The sequence below is a fragment of the Nyctereutes procyonoides genome, unplaced genomic scaffold, assembly GCF_905146905.1.
Source record: "Nyctereutes procyonoides isolate TBG_1078 unplaced genomic scaffold, NYPRO_anot_genome, whole genome shotgun sequence".
In the NCBI taxonomy this organism is placed as follows: Eukaryota; Metazoa; Chordata; class Mammalia; order Carnivora; family Canidae; genus Nyctereutes; species Nyctereutes procyonoides.
Window position 1 is genome coordinate 112981 of NW_026574970.1, and position 14983 is coordinate 127963.

General features: G+C 39.2%; 1 protein-coding gene across 1 annotated transcript; it reads right to left on the bottom strand.

Annotated features, from left to right (window-relative positions):
• Positions 1–3562: 3562 nt before the first annotated feature.
• Positions 3563–10007, bottom strand: LOC129507965 (BTB/POZ domain-containing protein 10-like). Its single transcript, XM_055322855.1, has 3 exons — positions 9816–10007; positions 7203–7313; positions 3563–4489 (listed from the first exon to the last, which is right to left on the bottom strand). Exons 1-3 carry the CDS (start codon positions 10003–10005, stop codon positions 4179–4181), a joined length of 612 nt encoding a protein of 203 aa, XP_055178830.1. The 5' UTR covers positions 10006–10007; the 3' UTR covers positions 3563–4178.
• Positions 10008–14983: the final 4976 nt, after the last annotated feature.

Sequence of the window (14983 nt, forward strand, 5' to 3'; positions counted from 1 at the left end):
TACTTCTCAGCTCTACTTTTAGGCACTTGACTTCCTTGTATTACCAAGAATCCCAAAACTACTCTGTTTTGAAAGGGTATCACTCCAGTAGAATGCTTAAATATTACTCCGAGAACTTCTCTATATATTTTCTAATCTTAGCCTCACAACTTTGTGACAAAATCTAAGCTCCCAAATATTAAATGCTGGGCCAATCATTTAAAAGTACAGTCCCAAACTTAAGGTCGGGTCTCTTGACTTTTGATTCTTTCCACACCAGCAATTTCAGAGCTCTAATGTACTCCACACACAAAGTCCCAAGTATTTTTGAGGCATTTATGAGAAATTTTTTTCTTTGGGCTTATAAAAATGGGTCTGAGAGAAGAAATTCTGAATATATTCTGAATATATTCTGAGTCCTCAGCAACAGGACTTGTAAAAGTAGCTTAAACAAGATGGGAGTTAGAAATGATAGCAGCCATGAGAGTAAAGTTGGCCCCATGCCACCCATGTAATATCAAAGAATACCAAAGTTATTTGAAAAGGCTATTAAGATGAACCTTTCCCAACTACATATGTGACTTCCCTCATATACTTCAAACATCTAAACAGACTGAAGAAAATGAGAATCCAGTTAAATCCTATTAAGGCAGACATTGGATTTGGGGGAAAAAAAGTAAAACAATGATACTTTTTTGCTCTTTTAGAAAAGCTATTTTTCATTAAAATGCTATTTATGTTAACATGTAGTCGGTTTATTAGATTTTAGAAATTTATTAGTTTTCAAATATAAAAAATACTGATATAGTGTATGTGAACAAAAGTTCTTTGGAGTTCTCAATTCTCAGTGTCAAGGTTTCCCTACCAAAAAGCTAGACTGCGGAAATAAATTAGTAATGCCACCTACTGGCAAGACCTGAAATCACTGCCTCTTCTGAAATCTAATCAGCTCACCGAGGTAACTGAGTCCTTGGCCTTAATCATGTGAATAATGTGATCCAAGGTAATCAAATGCTCTAGGGATTTCATTCGGCCTTTAAAGTGTCTGTTTGGGCTGAGTCATAGAGAAAATAATTTGGGGAGATGTTTTTTTTTTTTTTTCACTGTGACCATTCCTAACAATTTGTTTGAAATCATCCAATGGGAAACTGAGCACATCCCCCCCCTTTCTCTTTTCAACATGCTTCATTTTCTTGACGATCTCGAGCACAGTACTGATTGAAATTGTTGATGATATGAAAACTTCTCTTTTGTTTGTAGATTTTAAATGGAGGGACTCCAGACATTCCTTCCAGTGGCCTACTACCAGGGCAGGCTCAGGAAAATCCAGGTTATCCGTACTCTTCTGATAGTTCCTCTATTCTTGGTAAGTAGCATTACTACTCCTTTCCACTGCAATGAGCTTGCATGATATCTGGCCTAAGGTCAGTTTTAAGAACTGAATGAATAAAATAAGCTAGTGCTAGATAAATGATAAGCAAATTTTTAACCTTTAGTTTTTAACTCTTTAGTTCAAAGTTGAGTTTAATGGTTGAGTTCTGGTGAGGGGCTCCAGATTTGTCCCTGGAACTCAAAGGAGCAGCTTAGACTCAGGCTTTTCCCTCCATGTGGGCCATCAGCTCTTCAGTGGGAGGGCTGATGAAGGAAGGTTCAGAAATAAAGCCTGGAAGGATGATCAGTAAGTGTTTCAGCAGGTATTAAAAGTGGTAAAGAGTTTGCTTCTCCCATGTCACCCATCTTCTCTGTCATTCTGGATGGTTTGTTTTCTCTTCATCCCTACATTCCCATTTGTCTTTCCTTCTGCATCTCCCTCCCTAGAACTGGTTATGTCAAAATATTAAGATGAGGTCAACTCAAATACTTTCAATCTTTATTGCATTTTAAGCACTTGTTTCTAAAAAGTTGGTTCTTCTCTCTGAAACACACTAAAGGAAATATATTACGGCAATGCAGCCCCAAAGCAGTCTCTCCCGTCATTCCCACCGTACTGTTAAGTACAACATTCTTATTAAAAGTGTGCTTAGGAACTGCTTATGAAAGTTAAACATGCTTTGGTATTAGGACTGACCAGTCTTTTTCTCCTCCCACAGGTGAGAACCCTCACATAGGCATAGACATGATAGAAAACGACCAAGGCTCAAGTAGTCCCAGTAATGATGAAGCAGCAATGGCTGTCATTATGAGTCTCTTGGAAGCAGATGCTGGGCTGGGTGGTCCTGTTGACTTTAGCGACTTGCCATGGCCGCTGTAAACGCTACGTGTTGCTTTGGCAACAGCTACAGTATCAAAGTGCATTACTGGTGGAGTTTTACAGTCTGTGAAGCTTACTGGATAAGGAGAGAACAGCTTTTATGTACTGTCTTCATAAAAGCCATCTCAGAGCCATTGATCCAAGTCAATCTTACTATGTGTAACTTCAGACAAAGTGGAACTAAGCCTGCTCCAGTGTTTCCTCATCATTGATTATTGGGCTAGCTGTGGATAGCTTGCATTAATTGTATATTTTGGATTCTGTTTGTGTTGAATTTTTTAATCATCGTGCACAGAAGCATCATTGGTAGCTTTTATATGCAAATGGTCATTTCAGATGTATGGTGTTTTTACACTACAAAGAAGTCCCCCATGTGGATATTTCTTATACTAATTGTATCATAAAGCCATTTATTCTTCCTTGTAAGAATCCTTTACTATAAATATGGGTTAAAGTATAATAAAGTATTAATATTAATTAATATTAAGTATTAGACAGTTAAATATTTTTAATAAATGTTTCCCTTGTTCTATAAATACTGTTCACATTTCAAATAGAAAAAAAATTCCTGTGTGCTACAGGGCTGGATCAATTTTCTACAGTGGCTGTTAAAGGACAAGCCATGCCAAGGACATTTACAGTGCCTTTCTGGCCTTCAGCAACAGTTCCAGGACTCACATAATTTCCCTGTTAATAGCTTAGCTGTACTGTTAGAATAGTTAATCTCCAAATTATTGCAATTTTATGTGAGTATGCTGATATTACTGCTTAAACACAAATTTCAAATCCTATGACATTGTAAGATTAATGGTAACAAATGGGCTTCTTGCCTACAACTCCCACTCTGCTCATGGTTGTATGGCTTCACACATTAAGTGAGCCCTGACCCAAAGCACCTAAGTATTTCTACTTCCTGCTTTAGTTGGACCACAGGGTATTTTTTTTAAAGCATCTGCACAAATAGTTTGCTAAGAACAGCATAGTATAATGGACAAAGCACTGAACCAGTGTAAGAAATTGACTCTGAAATTTAAGGTTACCCTATAACCATAGTAATGGCATTTTACTCTTCTTAGGTTTGACTAGAAAACGTTTTTTCAGTCTACCTTTGCTGTGGATTTAGTAAGGCATCTAAGTGCTTCATTACACGTAAACTAAATCGGGAGTTCTGTGAGCTACCAGGTGGTTTCTAGTTTCACTGATACCAATAAGACAGGAAATCCATTAATTATGAGACTAAGGACCTGGTCAAGGTGGTTATAAAGCTGATCAGAAACATTAAAACAATGGAATTTTATTGATGAAAAACTTGAGTTTACAATCATTTAGTAAATGAAGAGCAAACATTTCATCCCATAACTCTTGAGAAAAAAAATTAGTAAATAAATATCTGAACAGATTAAGGGTAAGGCAGACTGGATAATAAACCACCTCTGATGTTCACACTTCCTGCATGTGACTCACTCTAAAAGGGCGAAAACAGCACTGGAGAGAAATAAGATATGGGCATTAGATCTCCTCCTAATCAATCAAATAAGCCCAATGATAAATACTCCTTTTTTGCCCATCATGGGCAGCAAACTATACACATTTTACTGAAGGAATAATTTGATAGAAGCACTTATTTCAGTTATATTGTGCATCACAACTATAAAAATGGCTTGAACAGTTCCATTTAACCACCATTTATAAAGTGCACCTATATAATATTCTACATTTTACCTGGGGTGTGATGAATATCAATATAAGCTGAAAATACCCCAGCTGCCAATCTTTACCACTTAAAAACCATTCAGCTACCTTTGGTCTTTAAAAAAGCCTACACTGCAATATCCTAAACATGGTCATGTGCATCTCACGATGAAAAGAGTGGCCTTGCAGTGCAGAATGAGGAGAGTGCAGCGTCACCGTGACGAGTAGCATGCTATGGTTTCAAGGAACATCAGCATCACAGCATCGGATTCTGTGCATCAGGATCGAGGTCGTTGTTGCCAGAAGGGGGATGGATGGGGAGGATATCCAGCTCATCCACCTGCGGAGTTGGGTGCAGGACCACCAGCTGTTCCTGGGGAATGTCTGCAGCAGCTGCTGCAAGATTGGTGATAGATTTACTCTTCACACATTGAAAGTCTACATGCCGACTCTTTCCTAATTCCTTCTCCCAAGACATTCGAATAAAGGGTCTTTGGACATAGTTGTAAATCACTTCTCGGCGGCCTCCAGGCCTTTTCTTTACTTTTTCTTTGTAGGTAGGATAACCTGGAGGACAGAAAAGTTTTAAAAACTGAGGTGCACACATACACAAGCATGCACACACTTCTCACCCAAACTTCCCACCCAAGTGGGAGAAGTCCCATAAACAACTCACCCAAGTTAGCCTAAAGAAGGCTTTTCTGCTGTAGTTCCTGACAAACAGAAATTAAGACAAAGAAAGGAAATCAATAATCCATCTCTGTCACCAGTTCAACAGCCAGAAACCGGAATCCTACTGATGCAATTCACACAAGCTTCCACCATCCTCTCAGCCGCTCAACATACCAACCCAGTAAAATATTCAAGTAAAAGCATGGAGGGGGGATAAGTCCTGAACAGAATGGTTCATAGTCTCGTGCATTGGACTCTACCTGTATACCCTTAATATCCCTGAACCCTCCCCTTCACGGGATCATCTCGCCTCAAGGGCTGCAATTTGTTGCCACATTAGCCTTCTAATTTCCTTAAACCTAAATCTCATCTTTATATTGCTTTGGGTTTTTTTCTTTCCCTTTTTTTTTGTTGTTAACATATAAAGAGCTATAGAGTTCTCCAGCTTCACTAGTTCTAGGTATACTTTTGCACCTAGATCAACAAAGCCAATATTTTAAGCCCCATGTCATTTTAACACTACTCCCAACAACCAAGCAGTTCATCCAGAGTGGCAATTCAAAGGAGCTTCCCCTGATTAATTATACCTTCCTCTTCTTGGATAATTACTGAAAAGTAACAATTAGTGAAGACAATGCTAATATGGGAAAAGTTTCAGTCATTTACCAGTAAGGCAATTTCTCCAGACATAACTGCTTAAAACTATTATTAGAAGTCCCTTCCCTCCTTCCTACTTGCAAGAATTGCTAGTTTAGACCAGGGATTGGCAAACATTTTCTTTAAAGGGCCAGATAGTAAATATTTCAAGTTTATTTCAGCTTCTCTTGCAACTACTCAACTATGCCACTGTAAAGTAAAATCAGCCACAGAAAAATGTAAATGAATGAGCATGTCCATGTTTCAATAAAACTCTGGGCAACGGAGGGGATAAGAGGCAATGGGCTAGATTTGGCTCATGGGCCACAGACTATAGGAGAATCAGAAAAAAACTAGAAAGACCTCACACATCAGGGACTCAATTACTGCATAAAGGAAGTACGTTGGCATCACTGGTGGCTAGTATATTTAGCTACATATGTAAGTAATATGGCTCAGGTGAGGGGGCTCGGGCAAGCAGAGCTAAAAATCTTCTAAAGACTCTTTGTAGAATGTCTTTTTTGTTTCGTACTTCCAGTCAATTACCAGGGCAACACTTGAGTTCAGAAAGGTCTCCAGCTCTATTCCCTTGTCCTTGATTTCTCTTGGACTATTAGTCTTTAAAATTCCCATCTCATCATAGTCCAATTTGTCCTCCACAGAGAATCCTCACTCTGATACAAGTATAATCCTATTACATCCTTGCTTAAAAACTACCAACTACCAAAAAATTTCCTCTTGCTTCAAGGGAAAGTCCAAAGTCCTTCACATAGTATATAAGGCTTTTTTTTTTTTTTTTTACAAGCAGGCTCCAACCTACTTGTCACCGGGCTTTAGCTCAAATATCTCTGCCTGAGAGAAGCCTTCCTCATCCTCCCAATCTATAGTAGCTTCCAGGTGTCTTCTCTCTAGCTCTGAAATCAAACAGCTAAATCCCACTACTTACAAAATGACAGAAGACAATGGTGAAGCTAAAGTGTCAGCAATTCCACGATGTTCTTAAGCCCAAAGTCTCCTCCCCTTCCTGCAAAATCCTATTTCTGGTCATTCTTTCTCATATGTCTCAGCAGTCCATTACTGCGATCTCCAACAGCTCAGCTGGTCATTGATCAACACCATGATCTTCATGATCAGCATCACAAACATATACTGAGAAATTACTATGTGCCAGGCTCTGTTTTAAGTTTTTCATTCTGTCATCATAACAACCCTATAAAGTACTTTAATGCTCCCATTTTAGATGAGGAAACTGAGGCACAGAGAAGTTAAGTGCCCTGGCCAAGGTCATACAACTATTAAGTCATAGGATTTGAACACAAGTAATGTGGCTCCAGAACCTTTAATCTTTACACTATGCCACATTATGCCGAGGGGGATATTTTGTTCTTAGTAAAAGGGCACTTTAAAAGAAGTCTCTGACATGGCATCTGGAAAAATCCATTTAAATCATAAAGTAAAAAAAAAATCTAAAAATGTTTGCATTTAACAAGATGAAATAAGTTTGAAATCTGTATTTAATGTGAAAATAAGTTAACTATTATCATATCTTAAGAACCAGGAAGCTACTAACATGTTTTTACATGCATTTTCAGATAGTAGTTTTAAGTTCTGTTGAGCTTTGAAGAACACCAATGATCTCTGACGGGCACAAGGCTTTGCCCATCTTTTGGAAAGGTATACACATGTACCAGGCAAGAATGCATAGGGATGATGAAATATGGCAGAAAAGACAAACTCACTTTTTCTTACTATTAGGGAATCTTATGGAATAAATAATAATCTTTAATGGCTTTCTATCTTTTCAGATAAAGGAAGCTCATTTTTGTTATTTTTGGTGTACTGCATGAGCATTCAATCATCATTTGAGTTTTTCTCAAAGTATGTATTTCTCAAGCTATATTCTAAATGGGATTCAATTTTAACCTTGGTTTTTTTTTTTTAAAGAAAATAGAAAATAATGAAAATGTCTTACCTTCTATTCCCAATCTAATCTTCTTAAGACCTCTATCCTTCAAAACTGATTTGGCCACATCTCTGTTTTCAATGTACTTGAAAAATCTATATAATTTTGTGCTATAAATAACTGGAAACAAAAAGACAAAAATACTTTCTTATTAAAATCAAAGTACTTAGAGATGAACTTAAAATTATCTTGATCATCAAAGGGGCCTGACAACTCTAAAAGCCCAAATAATGGATGCAGTGATGCGAAAAGGATGACTAGCCAACATGACAGGATAATTCAGTACAGTTAATGTATAAGCAAATGTCTACTTAAGTTGAAACAAAAAAAAAAAGCTTTAATAACCAATCAGGTAACCCAATCCATAGGAAGAATGTCCTTCTGAAAGATATATCATATACAAACTTATTGCAATAGAATCTGCCCCACTTTCTTCAAATAAGAGAACCAAAAGATGGTAATATCACATCGTTATCGAGCAGGCAAAGTAAAGGACTTTGCTATGATGCCTACAAGGCCTCGTCTGGAAGAGAAAAAACTGCCTTGTCACAGAGTACAAAATGGATACATCTTATATTTCATGGATTGAGCAACTATTAATAATTCCCCCAAAAGGCAAAGACCCTCCCCACAAACTGTTTTCAATTCAGGCGAACAGCCCCATTTAATACTGATGTTAAAAATGGCAGATTCGAGCATGTTCTGCCCAGGTTAGTCTGTTTAGAGCAAACTGGCTTTGTAAAGGACAGACATTCCACTGACATGTTGAGTCTTCCAAATGTGCTGGGAACTTCAGGGAGTTAGACTGATGGACCTTCCTCGCCTTCTCTCTTTCAGGTGGAGTTATCTCCCTTAAAAGGTGAACTGCAAAGGTTTTTTCAAAAAAAGAAAAACACACTCACAAACCAAACATGCTGGTTTAAGAGCCAATAAAAGGAAAATACATATACAGATGCTACTCATGGGATAAATTTGTGATTTACATCCTTAAGATTACTGATATTTTTAAGATAAAGATTTGCTGACATCTCAGAATGGATGGTGTCATAAAGCCACAGGTAGGAAGATCAGACTGTAGAGGCTGTGTCTCCTCAAATGAATCTTCTTTAGGTTGAAACATCTTGGCACAAAATGAAATATATTTAGACAAATTATGTAAAAATGTTTTCAGTCCTTTTTAAGCTTCAAAGCTTAAGATGAAAAACAAGAAAACAAAGAACACTGACACGGAAAATGGAACAACTGAAAAGGAAAAGCTGGGTCTACCAGAATTCCTCTATCGCTATAATTTCTGTGTTCTACAGCAGGCTCTACTCTCCTGGAGGTCAAACTTTTTGAAAACTAAAATATAATTTATTTTGGCTTATTCATTCATTTTTCTTAACAGAAAATAATGTATATTTATTTTAATTTTTGTTAGCCTTTCATTTTTCCTGTGTTTTGTTTGACTTTTTATTCCACATATTATGACAGAAACTACTGTCAGCAAAGAAGATAGGAATGAGGAAATACACAAAAATGTCTGTTATTACAACTGTCCAGAGAAGAATCACAACACTCATTAAGTGTATCATGCAAAGGAAACATCTCAATGTAAATTCTAAAAAGTGCTATCATAACTTAGGTTAAAATAATCTTTTCAAAATCTGTAGAAGTCAAAAGGAATACCCCTTGGAGTCTGCTTTGTTTTGATTTTAGATAGGGATAAGTAAAATGAAAAAATCAGAGATTAAAGCATTCTGGTAACTTTCTATATTCCTGTTATTTTTTACTTAAGCCCTCATCTTCACCAAGTCAACACAGGCTGGCATACAGAACAAGATGCTGGACTATTTTGCCTAGTTACTCAAATCATTCTTTTAACTCTATCTTCTCAAATCTATAAAACAGCTCAAAAATACTATACAGGGTTCATCAAGAAAAATATAAGTTTTCTGACAAAACTCAAAAAATCAAAAGGCTCCAATCAGAAAAAGTTTGAAAGTGTAGTAAGGAAAGTCATCGTTGTTCAAGATAAGCTGTTTTGGTCAGAAATACATATAGTTCCACAAAACGTTCTGAAGGGTCATTATATCCTCCAGGAACACATATGATACTAAAGAGGAACATCTTAGAACATCAAGTCACCCTAGAAATCAATGCATTGAAGCTTCTCATTTTACATACAAAAATAATAATTCATCTTAAAAAAAAACAGCTGATTTTTTAACAATCTATTTACTCCAGGATCTACTTCCCTAGAAGGCTTCTTTCTAAATGCAAAGAAAAAAAATCTATCAAGATCCAGATACTCAACAAAGAGCAAACCATTTCTGTGCATGACAGGGGTGGGCATATTTTTTCTGTAAAGGGCCAGAGTAAATACTTTTTGGGCTTTGCGAGCCATGTGGTCTCCGTTGCAACTACTAAACTCTGCCATTGTAGCGCAAAAGCAGCCATAGACAATACATAAAAGTTTATTTATAAAAACAGGCAATAGGCTGGATTTTGATCCACAGCTCGTAGTTTACTGACTCCTGGCGTAGGTAAGAGTTCAATGTACTTTATAAAAACTGTCCTTTGATCGGTATTAGATAAAGAATCTGTGATGATTTAAGAGAGAAAACATGCCACAGTACTTACTTTGTGAATACTCTTCTCCCATCTGTGGGGGATACTCTTCATCCCAATCAACCACATCATCATCTGTAAGCACTACTATGTGGCATTCTCGTTCCCCACTCTGGGAACTAGCTACCATGAGAGGCAGGATCATTTCTTCCAGATAAAATTCAAACTGTCTACGAGCACCATCATTTGATAACTCATGCATTAGGGCACCTGAAATGAATCCAACAAAAAATATCTTGATTTTTCTGATGACTGATGAGTAAAAGAGCAGAAGCAACACACACACACAAAATATTAAAATTAGTTCAGCTCTACTCTGCAGCCCTACAGACAAAATACAGTGGTTATTCTATAGTCAACAAAACTTTTCCTAGGAAGAGATTTTACAGAAACGAATCTTATAGAAAGAAGGGCAAATTAAAAGCATCTAACATAAGCTCCTTCATTTTATACTTTAGGAAGTGACCTACCTAAGGTTACAAAATTAATTTGCAAAATCAGAATTGAGTCCCCACCCCCAATTTAGCCCAGGGTAGTGTTTTTATTATTTCATGTTGTCTTCCATCAATATATGCAATTATATCTTAAAAGTATATCTTAAGGATGTTTTCAGATTGTCCACTGAACTAAAATAGCTCTCATAATTCCTTCTCCTATGTTTTCTTTCTCAAAAAATTATTCACAAACAACATTAATATTTCAGTGTAGAAAAAAGAAGTGAATTGGCTTTGGGATAAGGCAGGCAAAAGGCCAAGCAAAATATAGGATGGTACAGGACTTATGTAGCAGACCTGACCGTAGAATTCAGAGGGGTAAAAGATAATTTCACATCACCCTCCTTAAGTATAAACATAGTGAATAACTTCAATTGCCCAAAAAGAGGGCCACAAAAATCACTTGCACTGATCTAATTTTTTTTCCTATGACAATGGCAATGTCCTATCTCCTAAAGCACTACTAGTTCAGGAACTACGAGGAGAGTTAGAGCAGAAACTAGAACTCAATCTAAGCTATAGTCTCCCAAGGGAGAGTCTTTTCTCCCTAAAACATCACTAATTATATAATAATTATTAATAATATATAGTGATATAAGTGATTAAGTAATTAATATATGTTATAATTTCACCATGCCTCTCTCTAGGCTGGCTAATTCCAGTTTTTAAAAAAGATTTTAATTATTCACGCGACACACACAGAGAGATAGGTAGAGACACAAGCAGAGGGAGAAGCAGGCCCCCTGCAGGGAGCCCGATGCGGGACTTGATCCCGGGACCCCAGGATCATGCCCTGAGCTGAAGGCAGACTGTTCAAGCACTGAGCCACCCAGGCGTTCCTAATTCCCATTGATTTCTTTTTAATTTCATTTATTGCCGAACTCCTAGATATATCAACATAGTCTTTTTCCTTTAACTTTTGAACCAATTCCAATCTGGCTTCCATACTCAGTATTCCTCAAAACTTCTCTCAATATAGCCTCCTTTATCAGATTGTTAAAAATAATGAGTATGTTTTGATCCTGTTCTTATCTGACCTCCTGGCTGAATCTCTCACAGTGACCACCACCTTCTTCTTAAAACCCTCTCTTCCTTAAGAATCTCTGATGCCACTATCCCTAGTTTTCTTTCTCCTCTGGATGTTCTTCTTCAATCATCTTTGCCAAATTTTTCTCCTCTAGCTGTTCATTAAATATTCATGTTTCTCAAGACAATTTTTCCTTCTCTTACCTTATGCTGATAATTCCCAAATTTATTCTAATTCTTGTCTTCTATATTCTAGATGCCTTATATTCAACTGCCTTCTGGAAATCTCCATTGGGATGCTACGTCACAGGCACCGTCAAACTCAATATACTAAAAGTTGATTTAATCATATGTGCCTTTCCCTGCAGTGTTTCCCAAATCAGTAAATGGCATCATCATCATCATTCATTTCTCAGAATCATCTTAGAAAAGTACAAGGCATATAGTAGGAACTTAAATATTTGTAGAATAAATAAAAGTGAATCCTCGATTCCTCTTTCATCTTTTAATTCAATCATTCCCCAGCCCTATCAAGTCCACCTCTTAAATGCATCTTGAATTGTGTCATTTTCTTCTCTGGGAGATGCTATCCAAAGATAACTGAAAAATCTCTTATACCATATGCTTTTCTACAATGGGACCTTGACATCTCCTCCCTGGAGATGGAGTCTAATTCCTCTTCCTTTAACCTAAGCTGGTCATACTGACATGCTTGTAACCAGGGCAGCATGGTAGAGGTGAGAATGCATGTTTTGCCTTGGTCCTGGGTAACATTCTCTCTCCAAGTGCTTACCTGCTGAACTCAGTCTCCAGACTTAGAGAAGCCCAAGATGCACACAGAGGCCACATGTAGGTTCTCTGTTTGACAGTCCTGGCTGAACTCAGCCCTTAAATCATCCCAGTGAAAGCAGAAGACATATGAGTAAAGAATCCTACAGCTTTCTGGATCATCTCAACTCTTCAATTATTCATGAGATCTCAGATATTTGAAGCAGACACAAGCCACCTCTGCTATACCTTGTCTGAATTCTTTTTTTTTAAATTTTTTATTTATTTATGATAGTCACAGAGAGAGAAAGAGAGAGAGGCAGAGACACAGGCAGAGGGAGAAGCAGGCTCCATGCACCGGGAGCCCGATGTGGGATTTGATCCTGGGTCTCCAGGATCGCGCCCTGGGCCAAAGGCAGGCGCCAAACCGCTGCGCCACCCAGGGATCCCTCTTGTCTGAATTCTTGACCCACAGAATAAAAATACTTCATGCTAAGTTTGGAATGCTTTATTACACAGCAATACTTAACTAGAACACATTCCATCCCCAAAGCCCCCAAGTCCAAGTCATCCTTAATTCTCACCCAAACTACTATAAAACCTAATTACATTCCCCCAGCATTTACTTTTGCCCCTGTGTAATTCATCTTCCCCACAGCAGCCAAATCATACAACTCCACTAGTTTAACTCTCTCAAGGCTTATACTATCCAAATCCTCAACTTGGTCCATAAAGACTTGTTACATGAAAAGGGAGATTATAGATCAATGTGTAGAGTCCCCTAAAAATATTTTCTTTAAATACTACACATAAATACATATCCTACATAAATCCTATATATGTATATATGTATGTGGGGGGGTGTATATCCTGCATATAAATTTACTCTGGCCCATATTTCTCTCCTGAACTTTAAACTTGTATACCCAATGCTACACTAACCATTTCCACTTGGATTTCTAGTAAGTATTTCAAACTTAACATGTCCCAAATCAAGCTTCTAAATTTCTGCTCCCCGTGAAGTCTCCCCCATCTCACTTAATGGCAGGTTCACATTTCCATTTAATTAAGTCCTCTTCTCTTTCCCCCATCCCATAATTCAATCAACAAGCAAATCCTGACAACTCTACTATCCAATATATCCAGAATTTGATCACCTCCCAGTGCTTCTCCTCTGATTTAAGCTACCACTCTCTCTCACTTGAATTATGGCAATAGCTTCCTAATTATCTCTTTGCTTTTAGCTTAATCCCCTCACTGCAATCCAGTTCTAATACAATAGCCAAGAGTAATTCTTTTATTTTTCTTATTTTTAAGATTTCATTCATTTACTCATGAGAGATACACAGAGAGAGATGCAGAGACACAATCAGAGGGAGAAGCAGACGCCATGCAGGGAGCCTGATGTGGGACTTGATCCCTGGACCCCAGGATCACGACCTGAGCCGAAGGCAGACACTCAACCTGAGCCCCCCAGGCGCCCCAGAGTAATTCTTTTAAAACATAGTCAGATCAGGACTACAGCACTGCACAACTCCATACTGAATTCTGTATGAACAGAATTCAACCTGGCAATCTCACAGATCACATCACTCCTCTGTTCAAAACCCTCCAATGGCTTCCCATGTCATTCAGAGTGAAAGCCAAGATAAAGGTCTTACATGACTTAGATCCCTTTCTACCCTCATCTCCTACTGAGGACACTCAAATTTACTTCACTCCAACTCTTTGCTGCTTTCAGACATGCCAGGCAAGCTACCCCAAACCTTATACTCATTGTTAACCTCTGCTTGAAAATAAATTTTCCTCTCCAGGGAGGAGGGGCAAGATGGCGGAGGAGTAGGGTCCCCAAATCACCTGTCCCCAACAAATTACCTAGATAACCTTCAAACCATCCTGAAAATCTACGAATTCGGCCTGAGATTTAAAGAGAGACCAGCTGGAATGCTACAGTGAGAGGAGTTCACGCTTCTATCAAGGTAGGAAGACGGGGAAAAGAAATAAAGAAACAAAAGGCCTCCGAGGGGGAGGGGCCCCGCGAGGAGCCGGGCTGAGGCCGGGGCGAGTGTCCCCAGGACAGGAGAGCCCCGTCCCGGAGGAGCAGGAGCTGCACCAACCTTCCCGGGCGGGCGGAAAGGGGCTCGCAGGGAGTTGGAGCAGGACCCAGGAGGGCGGGGATGCCCTCGGGCTCCCGGGGACACTAACAGACACCTGCGAGCGCAGGAGAGTGCTCCGAGCTCCCTAAGGGCTGCAGCACGCACCGGAGCAGTTCGGAGGGGCTCGGGAGCGGCTCCAGGGAGGGAGCTGCGGGGCGGGAGCGCAAATCCAACAACGCAGGCCCGGAGCACAGGGCGCCGGGACACAGCCCAGGATCCGGCCTCCCCCCGGGACAGGCAGAGGCCGGGAGGGCCCAGGACAGCAAGGACGCTCCTGCCCCGAGCTGAGCAGATCAACGGCCCCGCCCCGGAGCCTCCAGGCCCTGCGGACGGAGAGCCGAGAGCCCCGAGTTCCTGCGGAGGCTGAATCCAGGCTTCCAGAGTTGCCATAGCAACTGCAACTGTTCCTCCTGAGACCTCACGGGGTAAACAACCCCCTCTGAGCCCTGCAGCAGGCAGGGGCAGAGCAGCTCCCCCAAGTGCTAACACCTGAAAATCAGCGCAACAGGCCCCTCCCCCAGAAGACCAGCTGGACGGACCAGTTCCAGGGGAAGTCAAGGGACTTAAACTCTACAGAAATACTCCCCCGTGTTTTTTTTTTTCTTTTCTTTTTTCTTTTCTTTTTGATTTCTGATTGCTTCCCCCACCCCCTTTTTTTTTCACCTTTCTTTCTTTTTCTTTCCCTTTTTCTTCTCTTCTTTCCTTTTTCTTTTCTTTTTCTTTTTTCTTTTTCTCT

Excerpts from the sequence above, each read along its gene's own strand:
- LOC129507965 (XM_055322855.1), bottom strand. The coding sequence starts at position 10,005 with ATGCATGAGTTATCAAATGATGGTGCTCGTAGACAGTTTGAATTTTAT. Across the intron at positions 7,314-9,815 it reads GGGAGAAGAGTATTCACAAA|TTATTTATAGCACAAAATTA; the intron begins GTAAGTACTGTG and ends TTTTGTTTCCAG. Across the intron at positions 4,490-7,202 it reads GATTAGATTGGGAATAGAAG|GTTATCCTACCTACAAAGAA; the intron begins GTAAGACATTTT and ends TCTGTCCTCCAG.